This window comes from Ahaetulla prasina, chromosome 2 (assembly GCF_028640845.1).
Source record: "Ahaetulla prasina isolate Xishuangbanna chromosome 2, ASM2864084v1, whole genome shotgun sequence".
NCBI lineage: Eukaryota > Metazoa > Chordata > Lepidosauria > Squamata > Colubridae > Ahaetulla > Ahaetulla prasina.
Window position 1 is genome coordinate 23738442 of NC_080540.1, and position 23155 is coordinate 23761596.

The window sequence follows — 23155 nt, forward strand, 5'->3', positions numbered from 1 at the left end:
TCCTGTTACAGGAAGAAAAACTATCACTTGGGAAGCATGTGATCTCATGAGGGTTTTTGTGATATCACTCAACCCAATATTGTTACATCACCAAGGCAAACATCTTGAAATTGAGGTTTTAGGCTCTTGCTAAATCTAAGGTTATGAACAGCTCATTGTTTAATATATCACAAAGGAATGAGGTATGCAAGTGATTAAATATAAATGCTTGTTGGCCCATAAGACTCATGACCCTACAATCCAAATCCTAGTGGCTACAGCATTTAAGTCATTGAGGCCAATTCCATACTCAGTACAAGAATCTAGATTAAAGCATCCTGCCACATACGGTAGTTGTGAAGCCTCGACTTGTCGACACTCAATTGGTCTCCCACTTCTCTGGATATTTGGTGCCACTTCCACAATTTGGTGCTTGCTTTCCTTCCATTTAAGAAAAAAGCTGAAGGCATCTAGTCCATATTCAGAGCAGCATCTCTACCTTTTGTAAGAAGCAGGGTGGTAGGGATTTAGTTTAAATTTTTTTGTCCACCAGGAAGCACATTTTAGGAACCTCTTGGATTAGTAAAATAGGAGGGCTATTTGGGGACAATAACTTTTGTTTACAGAAGTGATAAGGAAGAGCTGACATAATACTTGCCAATTATTCCACTACCTGAGCTAACACAGATGAAATAGCAAGATAAAATCTTTCCTTCTTTTACTAAATATAATGCTTCTCTCTCCCATACATCAAAAAATGGTTAATAATGTAATGCCGCCACAACCAAAACATGATTTAAAAAAAAAATATCCAGAAGTTTATCCTCCAGTTTTTAAAATCAGGAAAACTAAAAAAAAAAAAAGATCCGCTTTGGAAAAATGTTTACATTTGCACATCGACAAGCTTAATTCACATTTTTCAAACGGCTGCCTTTAGTTAGGTAAAAGCAGCTGGATAGTTGGTGGTTCACTGTGGAGCCGAGTGGCAATTTCTGAACAATTCTTTTGAAGGTGTGTGTAATTTACGGATTTGGAGAAAGTTACTAAAGAAGCGTCGTCGCGTATTTTCCCACGATCATCGGGAAGACAACGAATCGATGTCAACCCGAAGCACAACATCAAACCCCACCCCCCTTTTGTTTTTTTATCACCGCAGCGCAACCAACCCTTCCCTTCCCACAGCCGTCCAAGAACCCGCGAACGAATTACAGTACCAAACGCGGGTCGCCCACCTGAAACCCGGCCTTCCTCTGCGCACGCGCGACATCGACACCGCCCACCCTTTCCATATTACAGTTACTCCTTTAAACCCGTTCCATTCGCGCGCCCCTTCTTCGGTATTGTGACGCAAATGATTCCACCCATTTTTTTCCCCCCCTTTCTAATTCACGCCTCCTCGGGCGCTGCCCCCGCCCCCTTTTTTCTCCCTCCCCCTCCTCCCGCTTTCGCTCGCGCTGTTGGCCGTTTCCTGCTTGGAGCGCGTAGAGCGTTGTGAGCTTCCGTCCCAGTCCCTCCCTCCCTCCCTCCCGCCCCGCCCCCCTGCCCCCACCCTCAGTCCCTTTCTTTCTCGCGTGTCAGGCGGCGGCGCGAGCGCGGCTCCCTCGGCGCTGAGGGGAGAGGGCTCGAGAAGGGGAGTGAGCCGCGGTGGGAGGCCCCGGCGCCTGGCCCCATTTCGGAAGCTCAGGTGGGGGGGCGGCGGCGGCGACGACGACGACGGTTGGCAGTTTGGGCGACTTCGCTGTTCAGTCCCTGACTGGAATTCGTCGGGCTCGCCCCGCGGCGCCAAAATGAGTATCGAGATCCCGCACGGTCTGTCGGAGCTGCTGCAGGGCTACACCGTGGAGGTGTTGCGGCGTCGGCCGCCGGATCTCCTCGACTTCGCCGCCGAATACTTCGGCCGCCTGAGGGATTCCCGCGACCAGCAGCTGCGCGAGGAGGCGGCCGCCAGGGGCAAAGGAGTAATCTTCGACGGGGAGCCTATGCAGACCGAGTCAAACGGCGAAGAGTCGAGGAGGGAAGCGGCGGCCGAGGAGGACTCCGACTCCGACTTCGAGCGTGAGTTGCAGCCGGGAGGGGGCCCCGCTGGGTGGGTGGGTGGAGAGTCTCTCTCGCCACGCGCTGCGCAACCTTTTCTCCCCTTTTTCCTGGTTTGGTGGGGGGGGAACCCGAAGGTCCTCACGTGCGGAGGACTTTTTTTTCCTCCTCCTCTCGGGTTTCTCTCGCCCTCCACCAGCTCCGGGGGCTCTAGGTGTGAGATGGGGGAGCCCCCGGGCGGCTACTTCCAACATGTCGTGCGAACGGTGGAGAGCGGAGCAGAGAAAGAGAGAAAAGAGAGACCTCTCCGCTGTGCGAAATCCTGCCTTGCCTCCCTCAAAGCAACGGGTGGGGGGAGTGTATAAATTTACCAGGTTAATATAGCAATGCCCAGGACATTGTTTGCGGGTATTGGGGGGCGGGAAGGTTGTCCTTTGAATGCGGAAAAGTAGGTGTGACCTTGTGTAGGAAAATAAAAGAGATCCCTTTTTAGTCTGTTTTTTGCTTCTTTGCCTCCCCTCGTTCGTTTTGATGTGGAAGGGAAAAAGAAAACGATAGCTGGATCGTTTCAAATTTTACTTACACTCCGGTCTCTCGCTTCAATATGTCTGAATGAAAGTCTTTCCTTCTCCATTATTTTTTAAAAAGCTGGGGGAAAAAATCCCCCAGCTTCTAAGGTATTCCTTGTTTCTTGATTACAAAGAAAGGGAGGAGAGGCCTAAACGGGGATTAAATATACTATTCCTTGTGATTTTAAGAATAGGGGCAGCCTTTTCAGTGTCCCAAGTTTTTTGGGGGGCTAGGGATGTGTGTGATCAGCCGCATTGAGAAGAGAATAGAGAGAGCCTGTAAGGTTGGAACACAACAATTTATGATAGTAGTTTGTTTTAAAATAGTATATACTAGGAGGAAGGGAGGGAAATATTGGAAAAGCTCTTATCTTGAATGATGTCCCCCCTCCCTTCTTAGTAAAGGAATTTCTTTAAGAGTCTTCAAGAATCTGTCCATATTCTGCCATGTTTTTTCTTGAACACAGCAGCTTTTTACATCTTATCCATTTTTTTCAGTCCTCCATTTAAAAGAATATTTAGAGAATGTTTCCTGTATTGTCTCATTATTTTATTTACAACATATTTTACGTTAATGATAAGCAATGAAAAATATTTTTAAAACTCATTTCTAAATAGCTATTTGCATATTCTTGGTTCAAAATTGGATTAGTTCATGTTCAAAATTGTCCAGAGGAGCTTACCAAAGTGTGGATTAATTATCTCATAATTGGAACATGGTATAAGTAGCTAATGCACAAAGGGGCCGGGATAGCTCAGGCAATAGAGAAGCCTGTTATTAGAACACAAAGCCTGCAATTACTGCAGGTTCGAGCCCGGCCCAAGGTTGACTCAGCCTTCCACCCTTTATAAGGTAGGTAAAATGAGGACCCAGATTGTTGGGGGGGCAATAAGTTGACTTTGTAAAAAATATACAAATAGAATGAGACTATTGCCTTATACATTGTAAGCCGCCCTGAGTCTTCGGAGAAGGGCGGGGTATAAATGTAAAAAAAAAAAAAGCAAGCGGTTAAAAATATTCTGAGCACAGGAACCAGAAATTTGAGGAGAATATACTATAATATATCAGGATTCCATTATTTAGTTCACCACCCATTGGGGAACATTTAGGGAATCTTAGAATTAAGTGATATCAATGTTGTCAGACACAACATTCTATTTTTGTAAGTGTCAAAAGTGAAGGTGCTGTTTGAAAACCTTAGATAGAACAGTGTCTAACTTTTAACTGTTAATTGAGAGGTTAGTTCCGTTGATGCTTACAGCTTTCTGATCTCTTTTTTCTGGTTGGTAAGTTGTGTGCTGTGTACTGTATATAAATGAGTTAACATGTTTCTAAGTTTAACATATGATAACAATCAGGGAAAAGGAAGTTTTCAAAGAAATGGGTATTCTGAAGTGTATCTTTGTAACTAATGATGCTAATGAGATACTTTTCCTCAGATGGAAGCAGGAAAGACCCAGTTAAAAATCTGTTTTTGTACAGTGTGTATGAGGCTGTTGCCAGGGAGAGCAGAAGTGAACAGAAATGGAATGCTGTGCATTATGGGGAAATTCTTCACATTCTAAGTGGTAAAATATTGGTAGGGCTTTTTTGTAGACAAATTTCATTTCTGAAGACCTGAAATTAATGCAACATGTAATATATACCATGATTTACACAAAATTTTAAAAATGCAGATTAAATAGTGTCAAGTCTTACTAGGCATGGCAAATATTAAACAAAATGAATATTAAACCTTGCTGTTAAATTTGGAAAAACCATGATATTCTTTTTCAAATGTAGATCTATTTAATGGGTCTGGATTGTGCTTTTACCTCCAAACCAGACTTATAATTAATGAATTAATATTCTGAATTCAGAAATAGTTACCTTTATCACTATGAATGAGAGTGATTAACTGAAATAATTAAGATGTACAAAAAAAGTTAGATCAGTTATTAACAATCATAACTTTTACAAGAACAAGGTTCTTAGTTAAGTACTTGAAATGCCATTGAGAAGATGGAAGATATAAATCAGAATGTTTTCCTAGATACTTTGTAAAAATAAATATTTATTTAAATAAAATAAATAAAAATAAAACTTTCCTGTGAGCCTTTAAAGAGTTATATCCATTAAATTAAACATTATTAGAAAAGCACATGCATTTATAGAGCATGCCTCAAGTTTTAATTTGCTAAGGAAAGACCAATTTGGAAAAGAAAGCAAAAATACAGAGTTTCCTAGTAACTATTAAAATAACAACATAGAGTGGTTGGAGTAAAATGGTAAATCGGATAGTGTAAACAGCAGCAGTTGGTGTACGGTAATTAAAAAATTCTGTCTGTTAACCATGTTAAGGCAGTGATTCAGAACATACTTGGGAAGGAAGATTCATTGAAATAGAACAATTTTGACAAAAAATTGTTGGAATAAGCTGCGGAAACACTTAATGGTGATTATGCAGAATTTCCTTTAGTTTTAAGGCATTTTAACATAATTCAGTGTTCTGTTTTAACTTGACATAGCTTTTTGTAAAAACTCATTAAAATAGCCAGAAAACCCATGTTATTCAATAAAATATACCTTACTATTTTTGCTATATTGTTATAAAGGTAAGTTATCTATTGAATTGAGCATAAGTCTTAGTGATTACACCGATTATTGAAAAAAGGATTAAAATATGGGAAAAGAGTGGTAACTGGCCAGACTGGATTATAACTCTTTTATGATAAGAAGCTGAGTCAAGTGGGATGCAGATATTGATGAAGTACAGTAATCTTTAACCATTTTTATGCTGGAAATTGAAGATAAGCAACATTTAGAGGGGTACAAATGTGCATTAGGGAAAAAGATGTAATTTCAAAGGAGAATTAATTGGAAAGCATAATTTATTTTGGTAGTACTAGTCCTTGTGTTTAAAGGATAAAATAGTCCTATTCCTGACAAAATAATATAATCTCGGTTATCTTTGGCAGAAGATAAATTCTGAGCAGTGTTTAGTCTGCTTTTATTTTCTTTGGAATTTGATATATTTTGTCAAGCATGATAGGAGATAATCCAAAAGCCAGGGAGCACTGCTTTTTTTAAAGGGTTCTTGGAAATCTTTCTGAAATCTCTTGGCAGATGCTCTCCTTCAGAGTTTTTAAAGCAACTATTATACTGAGGACAAAACAGGTTTGCCTCCATGAGATTTCATAGTTGAAAAAAATATGTTTGCCACGTTCTACTGTTTTGAGGGGTGTAGAGTATGTATAATTGAATTATGAAATACAACATTGTCACTCTATGGGTCTATGGTATAACAGCAATAAACCTAGTTTTTAAAAATATATTTTAATCAAAAGCAATAATATAGATATGGTGGTATTCTCTGCGCTTTTCGTTTTCACCTGTGTTCCTTTAGTTACAATATATGCCCATCTTTATCCTTCAAGAGATAGCATTCTAAGCAGATGCATTTTAATTTTTTTCATTGTAGTCATAAATCATTTCTAAAATGGCAATTATATTTCTTCTCCCCAAATCCCAGAAGTAGGATGAAACACTATTGACTTTGCTGGAGCTCTCTACCATAATTATGTTATGATTATATCCTTGTTATTGTGTGTTAAAAGTAAATGTTCATGTCATGTAGTTTGTAACTATTGAATATTGTAATTGAACTCTCAGCTCTATATTTTATAGCTGATTAGTTTATTTTGACATAGTAAATGTTTGTTTGGGTACTCATTTTATTACAAAGTTGATGCTTTGAGTATTTTTTGTTCCCTAGTTTATCCATTTATTCCTATGCTAAATGTGTCAAAATTTTAAACTGCTTTTGGAAATTTGGATGATGGATAAATTCTTATATTAATAGTAAGGTAATATATTTGATGGGCATATAAAGATGGGCATGATAAAGGACCGAAGTGGCAGGGATCTAACAGAGGCAGAAGAGGTGGCAAAATTACACAGAAGAACTATACAAGAACATGCTTAACATCCCTGATAATCATGATGGGGTGGTCACTGACCTTGAGCCAGATATCCTAGAATATGAAGTCTAGGGCCTTAGGGAATCTGAGCAACAACAAAGCTAGGAGACAGTATTCCAGCTGAACTATTCAAAATCTTAAAAGACGATGCAGTAAAAGTGCTACACTCAATTTGTCAGCAAATTTGGAAAACTCAGCAGCGGCTACAGGATTGGAAGAGGTCAGTTTACATTCCAATTCCAAAGAAAGGCAATGGCAAAGAATGTTCAAACTATCGCACCATTGCACTCATTTCACATGCTAGTAAGCTTATGCTTAAAATCTTACAAGCTAGGCTCCAGCAGTATGTGGATTGAGAACTACCAGAAGTACAGGCAGGATTTCGAAGAGGCAGAGGAACTAGAGACCAAATTGCCAACATACGCTGGATCATGGAGAAAACTAGGGAGTTCCAGAAAAACATCTACTTCTGCTTCATTGACTATACTAAAGCCTTTGATTGTGTGGATCACAACAAATTGTGGCAAGTTCTTAAAGAGATGGGCGTACCAGACCAGCTCGTTTGCCTCTTGAGAAACCTGTATGCGGGTCAAGAAGCAGCAATGAGAACTGGACACGGAACCACTGATTGGTACAAAATTGGGAAAGGAGTCCGGCAAGGCTGTATACTATCGCCCTGCCTATTTAACTTATATGCAGAGCACATCATGAGAAAGGCGGGGCTGGATGAATCAAAAGTTGGAATTAAGACTGCCGGGAGAAATATCAACAACCTCAGATATGCAGATGATATCACTCTAATGGCAGAAAGTGAAGAGGATTTAAAAAGCCTCTTGATCGGGTGAAGGAGGAGAGTGCAAAAGTTGGCTTGAAACTTAACATTAAGAAAACTGAGAACATGGCATCCGGCCCTCTCAATTCCTGGCAGAAAAATGGGGAAGAAATGGAGGTAGTGACAGATTTTATTTTCCTGGGCTCCAAGATCACCGCAGATGGGGACTACAGCCAAGAAATTAAAAGACGCTCCTGGGGAGGAAAGCTATGGAAAATCTAGACAGCATACTAAAAAGCAGAGACATCACCCTGCCAACAAAAGTGTGTATAGTCAAGGCTGTGGTTTTCCCAGTTGCAATGTATGTCTGTGAAAGTTGGACCATAAGAAAGGCTGAGCGCCAAAGAATTGAGGCCTTTGAACTCTGGTGCTGGAGAAGACTCCTGCGAGTCCCTTGGACTTCAAGGCGAACAAACAAGTCAGTCCTAGAAGAAATCAACCCTGACTGCTCTTTAGAAGGCCAGATCTTGAAGATGAAACAGAAATACTTTGGCCACCTAATGAGAAGGAAAGACTCACTGGAGAAGAGCCTAACGCTGGGAAAGATAGAGGGGAAAAGAAGAATGGGACGACAGAGAACGAGGTGGCTGGATGGAGTCACTAAAGCAGTCGGCGTGAGCTTAAATGAACTCCAGAGGATGGTAGAAGATAGGAAGGCCTGGAGGAATGTTGTCCATGGGGTCGCAATGGGTCAGACATGACTTTGCAACCAACAACAACAATATTATTATTATTATTATTTATTATATTTGTATACCGCCCATCTCCCGAAGGACTCAGGGCGGTTCACAGACAAAAAACAACAGAAAACATATAATAGATAAAAAACAGCTAAAGAATAGATAGTTAAATACAATTGATGCTCTAACTTTTAAATACAAATTTAAAACCTCATTTAAACCCCTTTTTTAAAAATCCCAATTTAAAACTACATTCAGGCAAGTCCTGCTCTTCGAAACAGCAGCGTCTTCAGCTCGCGGCGGAAGGACTTGAGATCGGGGAGTTGACGAAGCCCCAGAGGGAGCTCGTTCCAGAGGGTAGGGGCCCCCACAGAGAAGGCCCTCCCCCTAGAGGTCGCCAGCCGACATTGTTTAGCTGACGGTATCCGGAGGAGGCCCTCTCTGTGAGAGCGCACTGGTCGGTGAGAGGCTAATGGTGGCAGTAGGCGGTCCCAGAAATATCCCGGCCCTAGGCCATGGAGCGTTTAAAGGTGATGACAAGTACCTTAAAGTGAACCCGAAGACCACTGGGAGCCAGTGCAGATTACGCAGGAGGGTGTTACATGGGAGCTAAAGGTGCTCCCTCTATCACCAGCAGCCGCATTCTGGACCAGTTGGAGTCTCCGGGCACACTTCAAGGGGAGCCCCATGTAGAGAGCATTACAGTAGTCCAGGCGGGATGTAACAAGGGCATGAGCGACCGTGCATAAGGAAGCCCGATCCAGAAAGGGGCGTAACTGGCGTATCAGGCGAACCTGATGAAAGGCTCCCCTGGTGACGGCTATCATATGATCTTCTAAAGACAGCCGTGCATCCAGGAGGACGCCCAGATTACGAGCCCTTTCCGTGGGGGCCAATAGTTCGCCCCCAATGGTCAGTGATGGAATTAGCTGACTGTACTGTACTGTAATATATTTGATATCTGCTTCTTAAAATATATTAGATAAGATAACCAATTGACATTTGGGTAAAATTATGCTACATCTAGATATATTTAATACCTGCAAACTTCCAAGATTTCCCAAGGAAGTAGAAAATCATCATTGCTCATTCTTTGTCTAAAATTCAAGTGAAGTTATACACTGCAGTACTGAAATGTAGCAGTACGTGTGGCCGTATAGTAAAGGTTGCAAGTGTTGTGTGCATAATAAAGTGGCAGGCAGGCAACCAATCTTCCCCTACTTAAAAAAAAGTTTTGTTTACAATGATAGTGGGTTGCCAGTCACATAAACCAAAGATTTCAGTTAATGTTGTCAAATTTGGTGTCTCTAGTTTATCATATATCATTATCTAGTTCCTTAGATAATGTGCTAAATTACAAGGATATCCAGAGTATCCTCTTATTGAGTTTAAAATATTTCCAATTAAGTTCCAGAGTACTGTAATTGTTTCCTTGCTTTTTGATAAATTAAGAAATTCAAAGAAACATTAAAATTCTAGAATGCAGTGAAGTTTATACTCACGATGAAATAGGATTTGTTTTCCTCTTCTAATGGAAACATTGAATACAATACTGAAGAAAGCAGATAGAGGGACGTAGTAATAGAAATGCATCCCTACTTTTTCCTGTCTATGTACAATTGCTGGATGTAGTCATGACCATTGTGCCTGGAGGTTGTTATGGTCTGGAGAGGAGAGACAATCTTACAGAAAATCAATCTTAGCAGGATTGAGTGGCTGTGACTATAAACACACTCAAGAGAAGTACAGTATTTGTTTCTGGGCAGGGTCACACCCCTTTCAACAGAACTGGCTTACACCTTGGGATGATGGGGTTCTCCTGGACTTGTGGCTTCTATTTGAATTACATGTGGAAGCTGTTTTAAGAACTTAACTTTTTTTTGCATGAGGAGGTTTTGGAAATCCAAGAGGTCATGATTGGACTGCACTTAACTAAACAATTAGTTAAGGGCAAAGTTTCTAAGGATAAGAAGTCTCATGAAATCTGACCGCTGATACTTCAGAAGGAAGAGCACTAAAATGGGATGTGGAAAAAGCCCATCTATATTTACCTTGAATAAATATAGATATACTTTTTCTATAATCCATTTTGTAAATTTGAATTAGACTTTTATAGTGTTTTTAATCTATTTATGTATATTGTTTTATGTTGGCTGTAAACCGCCCTGAGTTCTTCGGGAGAAGGGCGGTATAGAAATTTAATAAACTAAACTAAAATAAAATAAAGTAAACTAAACTAAACTAAACTAAACTATAAATATCTGGCAATAGAGGGTTTGCAGCAGTTAATATTTGGTGATAAAATTCAGGAACACTGGTGAGATTACTCCAACAAAGTCTCTGTTTTTTTTCTTTGCCATTGATTTAGCTTCCACAAGTTTTGGCTTTTTCCAGACTAAGTAGAATTATGGTAATATTCCTCCCCATGTCTTTGTGTTGTCTTTGTTTTCCTCCATTCTATTAAAGTTTCATTTGCTAACATGTTTTCTTAACTAGACTTTACTTGTGGCAGTAATGTCTTAGACCTAGTCTAGAAACATTCATTTTTCATATATTGGTTTTATCGTTTGCTTCTAATTCATGTTCATATCCTGGAAATGATCAATTGCTTCAGTGTAGTCCTTCATGATATTCCACATTCATTAATTATTCATTCTTATCCCACTCTGTTTTACTACAAAATGCACACTTAAGTACTTCACACTTTTACATTCAACAGTTTTGTGTTTCTCCTGACATATCTGATTTAATTGACAAATCCAACTTAATAAAGTGGATAGAAGTCTGCTTTTCTATACAGCTGTTTTTGCTTCTTTAAACCAGGAAATTTTTATTTTCAGGCAAGTTTGACAGTTTCAGGGTCACATAATGATTTATTGTCTAAGGTTGTTCCCAACTTTCTAGTGAAAATGTGTTTTCTTCATGCATCAAAGATTTTTGACTATACTTTATAGAGCAGCGGTTCTCAACCTGTGGGTTGCGACCCCGTTGGGGGTCGAATGACGATTTACCAGGGTTCACCTAAGACCATCGGAAATATGAGAAGTATACTTGCGAGTCGAAGAATCGCGCTCCAATGGTTGACTCCACAAGCCAGCTGCAGGCTCTTCAAATCACTAGCCGAATTCGGCTTCAGGCGCGATGAATTAAAAAAGAGAGAAATCTTTGCTCTGATGTCTCCCTCTCAAGCCAGCTGCAATCACTCCCAATCGCTAGCCTAATCTGGCTTCAGGCGCGATAAACTTAATAGGGGAGGAGTCTCCGCTTTAATGCCTCCGTCCTCAAGGCAATCGCAAGCAGTTCAGATCGCTAGCCAATACGGCTTCAGGCGCGATAAATTAAAAAAAACAGTTTGCCGCTTTTTTCCCCCTTCTGCGGTTGGGGTCACCACATCGTGGGGAATTGTATTAAAGGGGTCGCAGCACTATAAAGGTTGAGAACCACTGTTATAGAGGCCTCATAAAATAGGCTGAATTTTCTTTCAACAAATGTTTACTCCTCAAAACAGATCTCATACTCTTCATCATATTTCTGTCAACTTTTGCACATCTTAAAATTTCTTCATTCTTCTCCAACCACCTTTCCCAATAGGAGATAAGGAGAAAGTGGCAGCACGGAAGCCTTCGGCCTAGTATGGCTTCCAGTGCTGACACATCTCCTTTTCCATCTTTGATAAACATTCTATCAGGTATTTAAATTCATGTACTTGCTTTCCATTTTTCCTGTCAAAAGACAACTAACTTAACCCTTAGATTAGTAGACTTTGGTTTAGCAGATTCAGTAGATAAAATCCATTTGAACATGCATTATACATTATGGATTTTATGCATTCTGCAAATGTATAAAATGTGTGTGCAGCTTATACACACAAGTTATACCCATTATTTCTCAGGCCATTGCATTCTGGACCAGCAGAAACTTCCAAATCATCTTTGAAGGCAGCCCCCTAAGAGCAAATTGCAATACTAGTCCTCCACTTATAATCAATCATTTAACGACCAGTTCAAGTTACAACTGCACTGAAAAAAAGTGACTTGTGACTGTTTTTCATATGACCGTTGCAGCATTCTTACGGTCATGTGATCAAAATTCAGATTCCGAGTCTCTGGGGAAGCTGGCAGAAAAGATTGCAAATGGCGATCATCTGATTATGGAGTGCTGCAACTGGTTGTAAGTATGAATTGATTGCAAACTGCCCAGCTCATAGACATGCAATCATGAGGGTGCTAGGGCAGTTGGAACTCTGAGGACCAGTCATAAATGCCATTCAGGGCCATTGTAACTTTGCATGGCCACTGAACAAATAGTTGTAAGTCAAGGACTACCTGTAATATCTGGCTAATAAATAAAGCTTAATATCTATCTAATACCAGCAATATCTGACTACAGATTTCTTTGATTTTTGTTGAGTCATCCAGGGTCATTACACATACAAATTATCTGCCAAGATATGCTTTTGTTCAACTGATCCAAGAACCAACAATAATGTTGATAGGTGAAAGAAATAAGGAAAGTATATGGAGAAGTTGGAAAAGGGATTTCAGATATTCTTACGTATACTGAGTATTCATGCTCATGTGATGACAAAAACCATTTCTAAATACTGTAGCCATAGAAGAGATGGCATTGGAACCAATTAGACAGGAAACAACTCCAAAGTTAGGATTAAGTGAGGTTCACGATCCAATGCAAGTTGTTGTTGTGTTACTGATAGGGAACAGCAATCACAAATGCTCTTTGTTATATATGCAAGTGGAAATTGAGAACAGACTAAAATATAGTCACATTTGAATACGAAAGGGTTAGAAAATTCTAAAAAATGGACTAGTGATAGGCATGACACTTGAATCTCTTGAAATGCCAGAAACCTGTCAGGGAAACAATGTAATACCATTTTTTTAAAAAAAGGAACCTAAGGAGGATTTGAGAAATTATAGCTTGGCTGTTATCTGTTACAGCAAAATCATCATTCATATTCAATCATGCTGAAAGAAAATCAGCATGGATTCCACAAAGTTAAGTCCTGCCTCACTAAGCTTCTGGAGTTTTTTTAAAAAGTCAGTTAGCACTTGAATGAAGGTGACCCTGTCAGTGTTGCATGTTTGAATTTACACAAATGTCCTCATTAAATACTCTTGAATAAACCTTATTATCAGAAGTCCTCTGTCCTTTTAAGTTTTGATTAAAAAGAAAAAGCAAAAAAGTGGGAAATAAAAGAGATTTTTTTTTCTTTGTGGAGGGAAGTTTGTAAAGAATTTCATAAGTATTTGTGCTGTTTCGGTTTTTTGTAAACTTGACCATAAACTGCTTGAGTACTATGGTTAGGTAATGGGATAGCCAAATTTGTGGGTGATAAAAACTAAAGGTTTTTAAAATACTAGAGTTAACCATGGAATAATGGCAGGAAAGGGTATGTCTTGCTCTTCTGTTTCGAAGCACAGCAGAGGCACTATTACAGTATGAGAAACAATATCCTGGGCTAAGTTGTTCCTTTTAGTTCCTTAAGTTGCATATTCTTTTGTAGATCTCAAAGGCAGACTGCAACAGTTGGGTAGAGGAATGGAAATCTTTAGGGTTGTTTTGTCTGAGCATGCAGAAGAACCAGTTTCTTATTCCTAATCTGCAGGATAAGAATACATAGCTGACCATGTCACTGCACTTGTGGGTCTTCAAGACCATACCGTAATGACAAGAACAGATTTGCCCACCTCTATCAAAGTGAGCAATAAAGCCCACAAGGATCTAAAACCTTTCCTCTCTTATATAAAAAATGACAAAGGAGGTGAAAGCGGGGAAGTATTTTCCTCTTGCTATTACTGTTTGTCTTCAGCACTGGAAATGTAATGATTCTAGGCAGAAAAAAAATTATCTGCTAGAGTTAATTTGGGGGGAGTGAAAGATTTCACTACATGAATGTTTTGCCTCAAGTTATTTTGAAAGAGACTGTTATCTAGCTGATTTTTTAATTTGTTCCAGTTCTTCAGAGAAAAATAAAATAAAGGATGCCAGGAGAAGGGATTATAATGAGGAACTGTGCATTCCCCCCTAGATTTTCATGTTTCCCTATGAATGAAATTTTGCTTGTTAGTGGCAGGTTATGGGTGGAAATTGCCCATGTGTTTCTTTGAAGGAAGCCACCTTACATGGAGATTCTGTTAAGCAAAAAGATGCAGTTGAAGGAATAACATTGCTTTCATGACCCATTTCCCCCCCTGATTCACAGGATCTGTTTTTGTTGCTTGTGTTTTATTCCTCTTAATTTCATTTTTAGCTGAATGAATTTTCTGTTGACACACAGTAGGTGCTATTTCTGTTGACATATAGTTGCTATTTGTTAGCCTGGTTGCTGTTGTGATACCAGCTTTGGATCATTTATTATTATTTTGTTAACATATAGCTGCTTATACAAGGCAGTCATTTGTCTGTTTAGATCAAGGTCTCCAAACTGGGTAACTTTAAGACTTGGGGACTTCAACTTCCAGAATTCCCCAGCTAGCAATGTTAAAGTTGCCAGGGTTGCACACCCCTGATTTCTTTTTACCTGAGACAAAGGAAAATGATTAGGTTTGATATTACATGAATATGCATAACATATTAGGCTTTAAATGAATAGAAATTGTTTCATACTGATTGATGATCTTGTACAGCTTTAAAATTCATGTCAGAATATTTGATAGTAGCTAGTATCGGATAGCATGGGCAACTCAAAAACAAATTAGTAAGTCATTGCAGACCTTTAAAAAATCTCTCTCGCCCTGCATTCTCACTTAAATGAAGCTAATTTAATTCCTCATTTTATTGGTAATATAAAATACCAATGATGAAATAGATTAATCTGCATATAAAGTTGAACATTCAACTTCATGCCCCAGTTACTTATAGTTAGCTAAATGTACTCCCTGTCTGATTGCTATACCTTGACCGGAATTAGATCCTGGCAAATATTTTCAAAAGAGAAATGACTACACTCAAAGGGTGATTCCTGGAAAGCAATTTTGCAGCAAGATTGATTATGGCAGATAGCATAAAAGTGAAAAGATTCTTCCAGTAAGAAGTTTAATCTAGAACTACAGGTAGTCCTCAAGTTACACCTGTAATGGAGTCTGCTCATCACGGTTGTAACTATTTGCATCAGTCATTAAGCAAATTATTGGAATTGTTGAGCAAACCAGTTGTTCACTATTGCAGTTTTACTGAAAATAAAGATTACTAAAGAAGTAAAGGACAGTTTTTGGCATAACTGCAGGGTGGGCGGGGAGAACTGTCAGAAGTTCGAATCTGCGTCACAAGTACCCCACAGATAGATAATCTAAGCAACCATTTATAAGTTGAGGACTACTTATACTTAACTTTTTACTGTGTTTTAACTTTTAATAGTTAAGTCTGAGCATCTGTTTCATGAAAATTAAATCCTATGAAATACTGTAAAAGCACAGCAAATTGCTTTGGGCAGTTTTTACCTACAAAGAAAGACCTTCGTCTAACAAATTACTGAGCTTTGCATTTTATTGTATTTTAGATATATCGGCCAACCTGACATTTAAGCAGCAATTTAGTCAACCAGTAATTTCATACTTGTTCATGGAGTACATATAATACATGTTATATTTCACCTCTGTGTTTATGAGAGAATTGAAGAAAAAAAAACTGTTATAAGAAGGAAAGCCTTTCTTCTGTGCCCAGTTTATAAAGGCAGTTTTCTATTCTATTCTTTTCCAGCAGCACAGAATTTGTTTTAAGCTTAAAGTTCTTAGAGATATCTTTTTGTCAGGGCTTCAAGTTAAATTCAGGAAAATCTTAACGTTAAATATGCAGTTAAAATAAAGTTTTGGAAGTTTAATTAAAATCAATAATAATAAAAAAGCCAACCTATTATAGGATAACAAGTTGATAAATCTGTTGTTAGATAATTATGATCCTCTTTAATAATTTTATCAACCAGTTATTTCCTAACTTACCAAACTTTTTTGTTTCTGTTGTAGCTCCTGTTATTAACAAGTTTAACAGAAGAGTATCAGGTCAGTATTCTTTTATCATATAATTTAAACAGTTTTTTCAGTGATTACCTTAGTGTGTGTTTATTTTTCCAGTGTTGCCAAATAGTAAAGAAAGGATTTGCAAAAAAATTCACTTTGTATAGCTGGAAATGTTGAAAAAACCCAAGTATTGACTTCAGGAAAATTAGAAGAAAAAAAGAAAAAGAAAAATTGCAGCCCTAGATTGTTTTAATATGGATGCTGTTTGCTTTTACTAATATAAAGGTAAAATTAAGATTATGGGATAAAAAGTGAAAAAGTCATAACATTGATTAAAATATTCAGTCCTTTCCTTGAACAAACGTGAGAGGATAGAATATTTTAAAGTAAGCATGACAGACTGCCTTATTTTGTTCCAAATTTCTGATTTTATTTATTTCTAATGTATTTACCAAGGGTTATATACTGCTCCAATTAAAACAATGATTATCTTATATTCCTCAGAACAATGTAGGACTAAATTACATCAGAGAACTACAAACACCACAGCAATAAAATCATAATACTGTTATATTGAACAGTATTATAGATTTGTAGTAATACAATAAACTTCACAAAACATATGAATGTTTGAACTGAAAAATATTTGCAATTCATAAGCTTGTACCTTTCTGAAACTCTAGTAATATTATGCAAAGTTTTTATTCAAAGCTTTGTATAAGTGAATCTATTGAATCATCCCATTAAATTTTATATCTTCTTAGTACGTTGTTTCATTAAGAACTAATTGAAATAACCCTAAATTGTTACTTTACAATATAAATTTATATTGAAATTATAGTCCAGTTTTAATATGGACTTAATATGACAGAATTAAAGCAATCTATTGTTCATGCTTTAACTATTTATATACTGAATTTTAGTCACTAAATTTTAAATAAAAATAAACTTGAAATATGTTAAACTCTCCTTTGAATTGAATTTGATGCCTGGTGATTGCATGAATCTGTAAACAGTATGGAAGTAATTTACCGTTGCCTTCTTCTGGAATGGGTTATTTTTTTTTTTTTACATTCCAGTCTAGTCTTTAGCCCTATGACTTGGATCCAAGTCTATTTATGACTTTATTCAATATTACCTATTGAAATTAATATTATGAAATTATTACTTTTTATCAGACTTTAAATAATGCAAATTTCTCAAATCTGGTCATTCTGCATTGTGATTTCCTTGTATTCTAATCCCTAGGAAAGCAATATTTTGAAGAAAAGGATATTTATTTTTTTAAAAACCTACCTGAAAGTGACATTTAATGTGCATCACTATAACTGGGGCCCTTAAAATTATCTTAGTTAAGTACCCAAGTGTACTGAAACTGAAGGAGAAGGCATGGAATAGAGGGAATAGGGAATTGCTTTGAAAGGCAATAAATTGCTTTTATAAGGAAGAGCCACCACAAGGCAGTGGTCAGACAAACATTTGAGTCTGTGGCAGACAAGTCTTCCCCCCCCTCAGTTCACAAGAAGTAATGAGGGAGGGGGAAGCCCATTCATATTTATAAGATACCTTTACTATAGCAGTTACAATAAAAGTAGTCCTGGACTATATGGCACTGGTTTAGCTTGTTGGGCTAGCATGTAATTATTGAAAGGGTAGCTTTAGTAGAATTCCAGATGTTGCTAGAATGGATCCATTAGCCAGAGGCACATAAACTATAAGTAATAACTACGGTGTGGGAGGGAGTGAAAGCAAATCAGGATTAGCAGTGGGCTTGGACAAAGAAAGAATAGATGACAGAAATTGCTAAAGGGAATGTACCTGAGGAGCCTGAGCTAGGCAAGTCCCAAGCACAGCAATATGTTGCAAGTTAAGATGAGCAAAAGAAGTCAAGTCATCTACAGGAAGAAGCAGGATTCAGCCAATTATATAAAAGAGGTGACTTGTGCTATTGACTCTTTTCCTGTCTGTGACTCTGTCTATGCAGGTAGCCTTGACTTACGACCACAATTGAGCCCAAAATTTATGTTGCTAAGTGAAAAATTTGTTAAGTGGGTTTTGTCCCATTTTATGACTTGTCTTGGAGTATTTGTTAAGTGAATCACTGCAGTTGTTAAATTAATAACATCTTTGTTAAGTGAATCTGGCTTTCCCATTGACTTTGAAAAGGCCACAAAAGGAGATCATATGACCTTGAGATACTGCAACCGTCAAAAATATGAACCAGTTGTCAAGCATCCGAATGTAAATCACATGATCATAGAGATGCTGCAGCGGCCGTAAGTCTGAAAAATTGTCATAAGTCACTTTTTTCAGTGCCATTGTAACTTTGAATTGTCACTAAATGAACTGTTGTAAGCTGAGGCCTGCCTGTATACAGTTATTAAGTTATCTGGAACTTTAGACTGGAAAGACTTTTTCTTGGAGCTTCTTGAACATGATATTTGTCTTTCTGGACACTTCTGTGAAAGTTAACTTTTATGCCTATTTGCTATGCAGAAAGCCTTGAGTTTGTGGTAAGTTCTGGGTTATTATGAATTAATATTTGAATTCTCTATCAGAAGCTGACTGTGGGCATTTAACGGGTAATGCAAAATAACATAATTGGAGGAGCTCCAAGTATGCAAGAGCTGGGTGCTTTCTGTGGTGCTATGTGAAGAGCATGGCCTAATCCATCACCCCTAACATGATCTATCTCCACTGGAGGGGCAAGAAAGAGAGGCTAAGCTCAAGTAGTTCTTTTTAGGTAGACTCAAGGCAAGGTTGGCCGGTGGTGGAGATTTTGAACCTGGTATACTTTTCTTAATTATTGATTTTCTTAATTATTGATTTGGGAGCTTCAAAGTGAGGGTGTAGTTGGCAGCATTCTGGTCCTCACTTCTGTATTATTTACAGCCTAGGACAGTGATGGTTAACCTTTTTGGCATCGAGTGCCTAAACGGTAATGCCGAAGCGCCGGAAACTAGAAGAGCAGCTGGCTGGTGGCCATGTGCGTGACGGCCAGCTGCTCTTCAGTTTCCAGTGTGCGCATGCACACCAGCCAGCTGGTCTTCGAGTTTTCGCCATGCGCAAAGACCAGCATGTGCACCAGAAACCAGAAGAGTAGCTGGTGACGGTGCACATGTTCACAGAGAGTGCTCTGCATGCCATAGGTTCGCCCTCACGGGCCTAGGATAAAAGTCCAGTTACCCTTCTCCTTCTACTCTGTCTGGACAAGCCAGCTATCCAAGCAAAACCTGTTTAGAAGAAGAGCAGGTTTTGACAAAGTCCTGAAGATCTGGATCTCTGCTAAATTGCATTCTGGGCTCCACTTTGCTTAGGCAAGTCCACGCTGATTCTGTTTTGTGCATGCAAATCATCACCTTATTTTAATCCATTCACAGAGAATGAGGAATACACTCCTAAAGTGCTAGATTGCCCTGTTTCACAGTCTCTGCTGCTATTTACTACCGTAATTAACCTACAGAAAATTGGTTAAGGAAATTGCTTTTACATTTTTAAAAGTATGTTTCAAAGAATTGCTTAGCAAATTAGAAAAGAAGCAGCATGTTTTTCACAGTTCTGAACTGAACTGAACTTATTGAAGAAAGTGCAAGAAAGTGAAGATTCATTTCAACACAGGTCATAATTAAGAACAAAAGAATATTTTTCTGACAATTATTTTTAGGCTTTCTAATGTTTGTGCAGAGTATACACTTTTTGCATTTGGTAATGCATCTGCAAAAGTTCAGAAATATGAGAATAGAAATAGTCTATTAACACACATTGTTGCACCTGGCAACCTCAAGGCTAAACAGAATAGCACCCCCATCAGTAATGTGTTGTACATGTAATGAGTTACTTTTCTTGTGTTTATTTTTTAGGTCTCTTCTTTAAAAATGTGTGCTACAGATATATGTTGATGAATGAAGAAGCATAATTTTTTTTTTATTTACATTTATATCCCGCCCTTCTCTGAAGACTCAGGGCGGCTTACAGTGTATAAGGCAATAGTCTCATTCTAATTGTATATTTACAAAGTCAACTTAAATAAATGAGATTAATTCCCCAGGGTGACATCATCACATTTCACTGCATGAACTACTGTCTCTAGATTGTTAATGTGACAAGTTAAAAGTAAATAGGATTACTGTTTGTGGGGAAAAGAATGAGAGAGCAGGAAGCTTTTTCATGAATGAATCTCTCTCTTGGAGCTCCAGTGTCTCAATTTATGATCTCCAGCTGCCACAAAGCAGCAGTCCAATATGATGCTTAATCTCCGAATGTGAACAGATTCTGTCACCCACATACTTCCTCATTCTTTAACTCCTAGTCAGTAGCAGCAGGGATTGAATGTGTGTGCTCACTGTTTTGTTGGCTGATGCTTTCTCAAAGTATGGTTTGGAGAAATGACAAAAACAAATAAGCCAACTGAGAAACATACAAGCACTTGGAACAATATGTTCCAGGCTACGGATAAAATTCTGTAGCATGTGATTTAAACTAAATACAGTACTTGAAATGCATCCTCTCTTTTATCCTGTAATAGAAAAACTTCATATCTTTGGGACAGTTTAATGCTGTATGAGTAGAAATTAAATTGTTCACCAGAGTTTAATTAATTCTATTTCTGTCTTGGTAACACTGGAAAGCATTGTCTTATATTGTAGCAAGGGTAGTAGAGTTCTGCGGAGGCAGGTTAAATGTCTTTCATGGCAGGTAAGGAAAGATAAGTTTTTAATATTTGCATATTCAAAATATATCCGTGTAAAGATAGTACCCTATGTAATATGGGTAAGCTAGAAATGTATTTGTCTAATATACTGTTTAAAAAACAGAAACAGCGATTGTACTTTATATATGGTTGCATTTAATAGGGTCATTCCCCAATTGCAAGATGATTATTTTGTGCAACTTAACTCTGCTGTGTGGGTAAAGCAAACCTAATTAGCATTTAAATTGAGGAAAGCTCAGCTGGCTTTCTGCAAGAGGAGAAATTGACTTTCTAGATATAAAGCATTAAGCATGTGTACACAGCCCTGTTCTTGGAGTATATATGCACACATACATGTGACTAGTTATGTCTTTTGCAAGGATTTCCAAATAGGGTTTGGATACTTGAAAAAAATAGCAGCTTCATCAAATAGATCAGGATCATCACAAGCCTTTCATGCTTCAGGCAGTCTTTCATCCTTTAAAATGCTTGCCGGTGGATGATTTGTTGTGCAGAGAAGACAGATTTATTACTGTTTTTATATGTGATCATCAAAAGAATTGTTTTTGCTTTATAATGAATTTTGCACCAGTGTGAGTTTGTAACTTGATATGTTTGACAAACAAACTTTACATATCTTGTTCATAACACCGTCAGATATTTTTTTTAGGATAAGGCTAGTGTCATGGCAGTAAGAACAATGCGGTATTATTTCTTCTTCTTTCTGCTATACTTTGAAACTTTCAAGAATGTGTTCTCTGTCTCTCTACTTTCTTCTTGCTATGTAACAAAACTTCAGCTATCAAGAAAATGATTTTCAATAATTTGAATATTGTTTGCCTCATAGTTGATAGATTTTAGTTTTTATGATTATTTCCTAAAGAAATTCAGATTAAAAAGATGTTTTTTTCATTTGAGCTTTTTAAAATGTGAATGTATTTTTCAGTGATGATTTAAAAAGTCATAATACAAAGCAGCTAAAGTATTTTTCCTGATTGTAGCATTGCTTTGTTTTTAAGAAAATATTTCTACCTCATCTATTTATTTCAAATACATTTGTTGCCTTTGTTATCTCAGGTATATGTAATTTATATAAACAAGTTACCATTTAATCCTAATGTTTTTATAGGAACCTTTTTGTGTGTGGGGATATTGGGGAGGAGTGTATACACTCAAGTGCACTAAGTTAATAACTATATTTTAGCAACCTGCCTTTAAAATCAGTCTTATGTAAATCAGGACTTATATAACACAGGAAATGCCTATTAAAAAAGAAATAGAGAACAACTGCAAAATGACATTTTCTTGAAAACAGCTTCAGATGTTATTTACTTAAGAAAACTTTGTTAGCTTGGGTAAATCTTTGTTTTCAAAGAATGAGTGGGAAAAGTAGTCAGATAATTGCTGAATAGCCAGGTTCAAACCTGCGTTAAGAAACTTTCTCCTTCTATCAAGGCTCTCTTTTTCTGGTAGAATGCTCCATTAAAAATATGTTCATTAGTCATTTTTAAAGGAAATATAAATAAGCAAAGAAATGGAACAATAAGAAAGAAAAATATAAATGAATAAGTAAGGCATTTACAAATGTCACAGAAGTTGACATTTCATGTCATGACATGTAATTTTCCAGGATATCATTTTTTAATTGTGAAGTAATTAATATATTTATTAAATTTATATAACCGCCCATCTCAGCTAAACCAACTCTGGCTGTGTGCATAATAGTAAATAAAACAGCCAATATAAAAATTCTGTTTCAGACCTAGGAAGTAGCCAATGGCAAACACTGCGGAAAATCCTTGCCAGTTTGAAATTAACAGAATAACAGAGTTGGAAGGGTCTTCTAATCTAACCTCCTGCTCCGTTTGACAAAAATGGTCAAAAATTGATGCAAAAGCAAAAATATTCACTTTATAAGACATTCTGGTTAAATCTTTAATTCATGTAATGAATAAGAATTAGGAACATGAAAAACTTTCTTCATCATAGAAAGAAGCCTTTATTCTTGTCTATAAAGAAGGAAAAGATTTGCCCAAAGCCATAGAGACCTATTTCTTTACTAAATGCAAAATGTACTGGCAGTACTCAGAAGAAAAGAAACAATTTTTTAAACTGAAATATTACACCCTGTTGAGGCTGAATTTGTTCTGAAAAGATACATGAACATTAGCTATATTTTAGAGGTTAAATGGCCACGATCTTTTTTGGTGGAGATTCTATTTTTTTACAATTTAGCATGATTTTTTATGCTTATTATTGCAACTAAAAGATGAACTGTGGCTTTTAATTTTTTTCATATGAATACAGAATATTCATAAGCAAGAAACCATGATAAACCATTTAGAGAGGGGCTGTGAAGCATTGTGAAGCAGTATATAAGTCTAAATGCTATTGCTATAATAGTAAATGATTTTGTATCACAACAATGTACTATA

General features: G+C 37.6%; 1 protein-coding gene across 2 annotated transcripts in view; it reads left to right on the forward strand.

The window, feature by feature from the left end:
- Nucleotides 1–1523: 1523 nt before the first annotated feature.
- PRKAR2A (protein kinase cAMP-dependent type II regulatory subunit alpha) overlaps nt 1524–23155 on the forward strand; it is a 77524-nt gene continuing 55892 nt past the window's right edge. For both annotated transcript variants that reach the window (XM_058169803.1, XM_058169802.1), the window contains exons 1-2: nt 1524–2034; nt 16037–16072. In XM_058169803.1, coding sequence (XP_058025786.1) covers nt 1767–2034; nt 16037–16072 — 304 coding nt within the window. In that variant the 5' untranslated portion in view covers nt 1524–1766. The remainder of the gene's footprint in view (nt 2035–16036; nt 16073–23155) is intronic.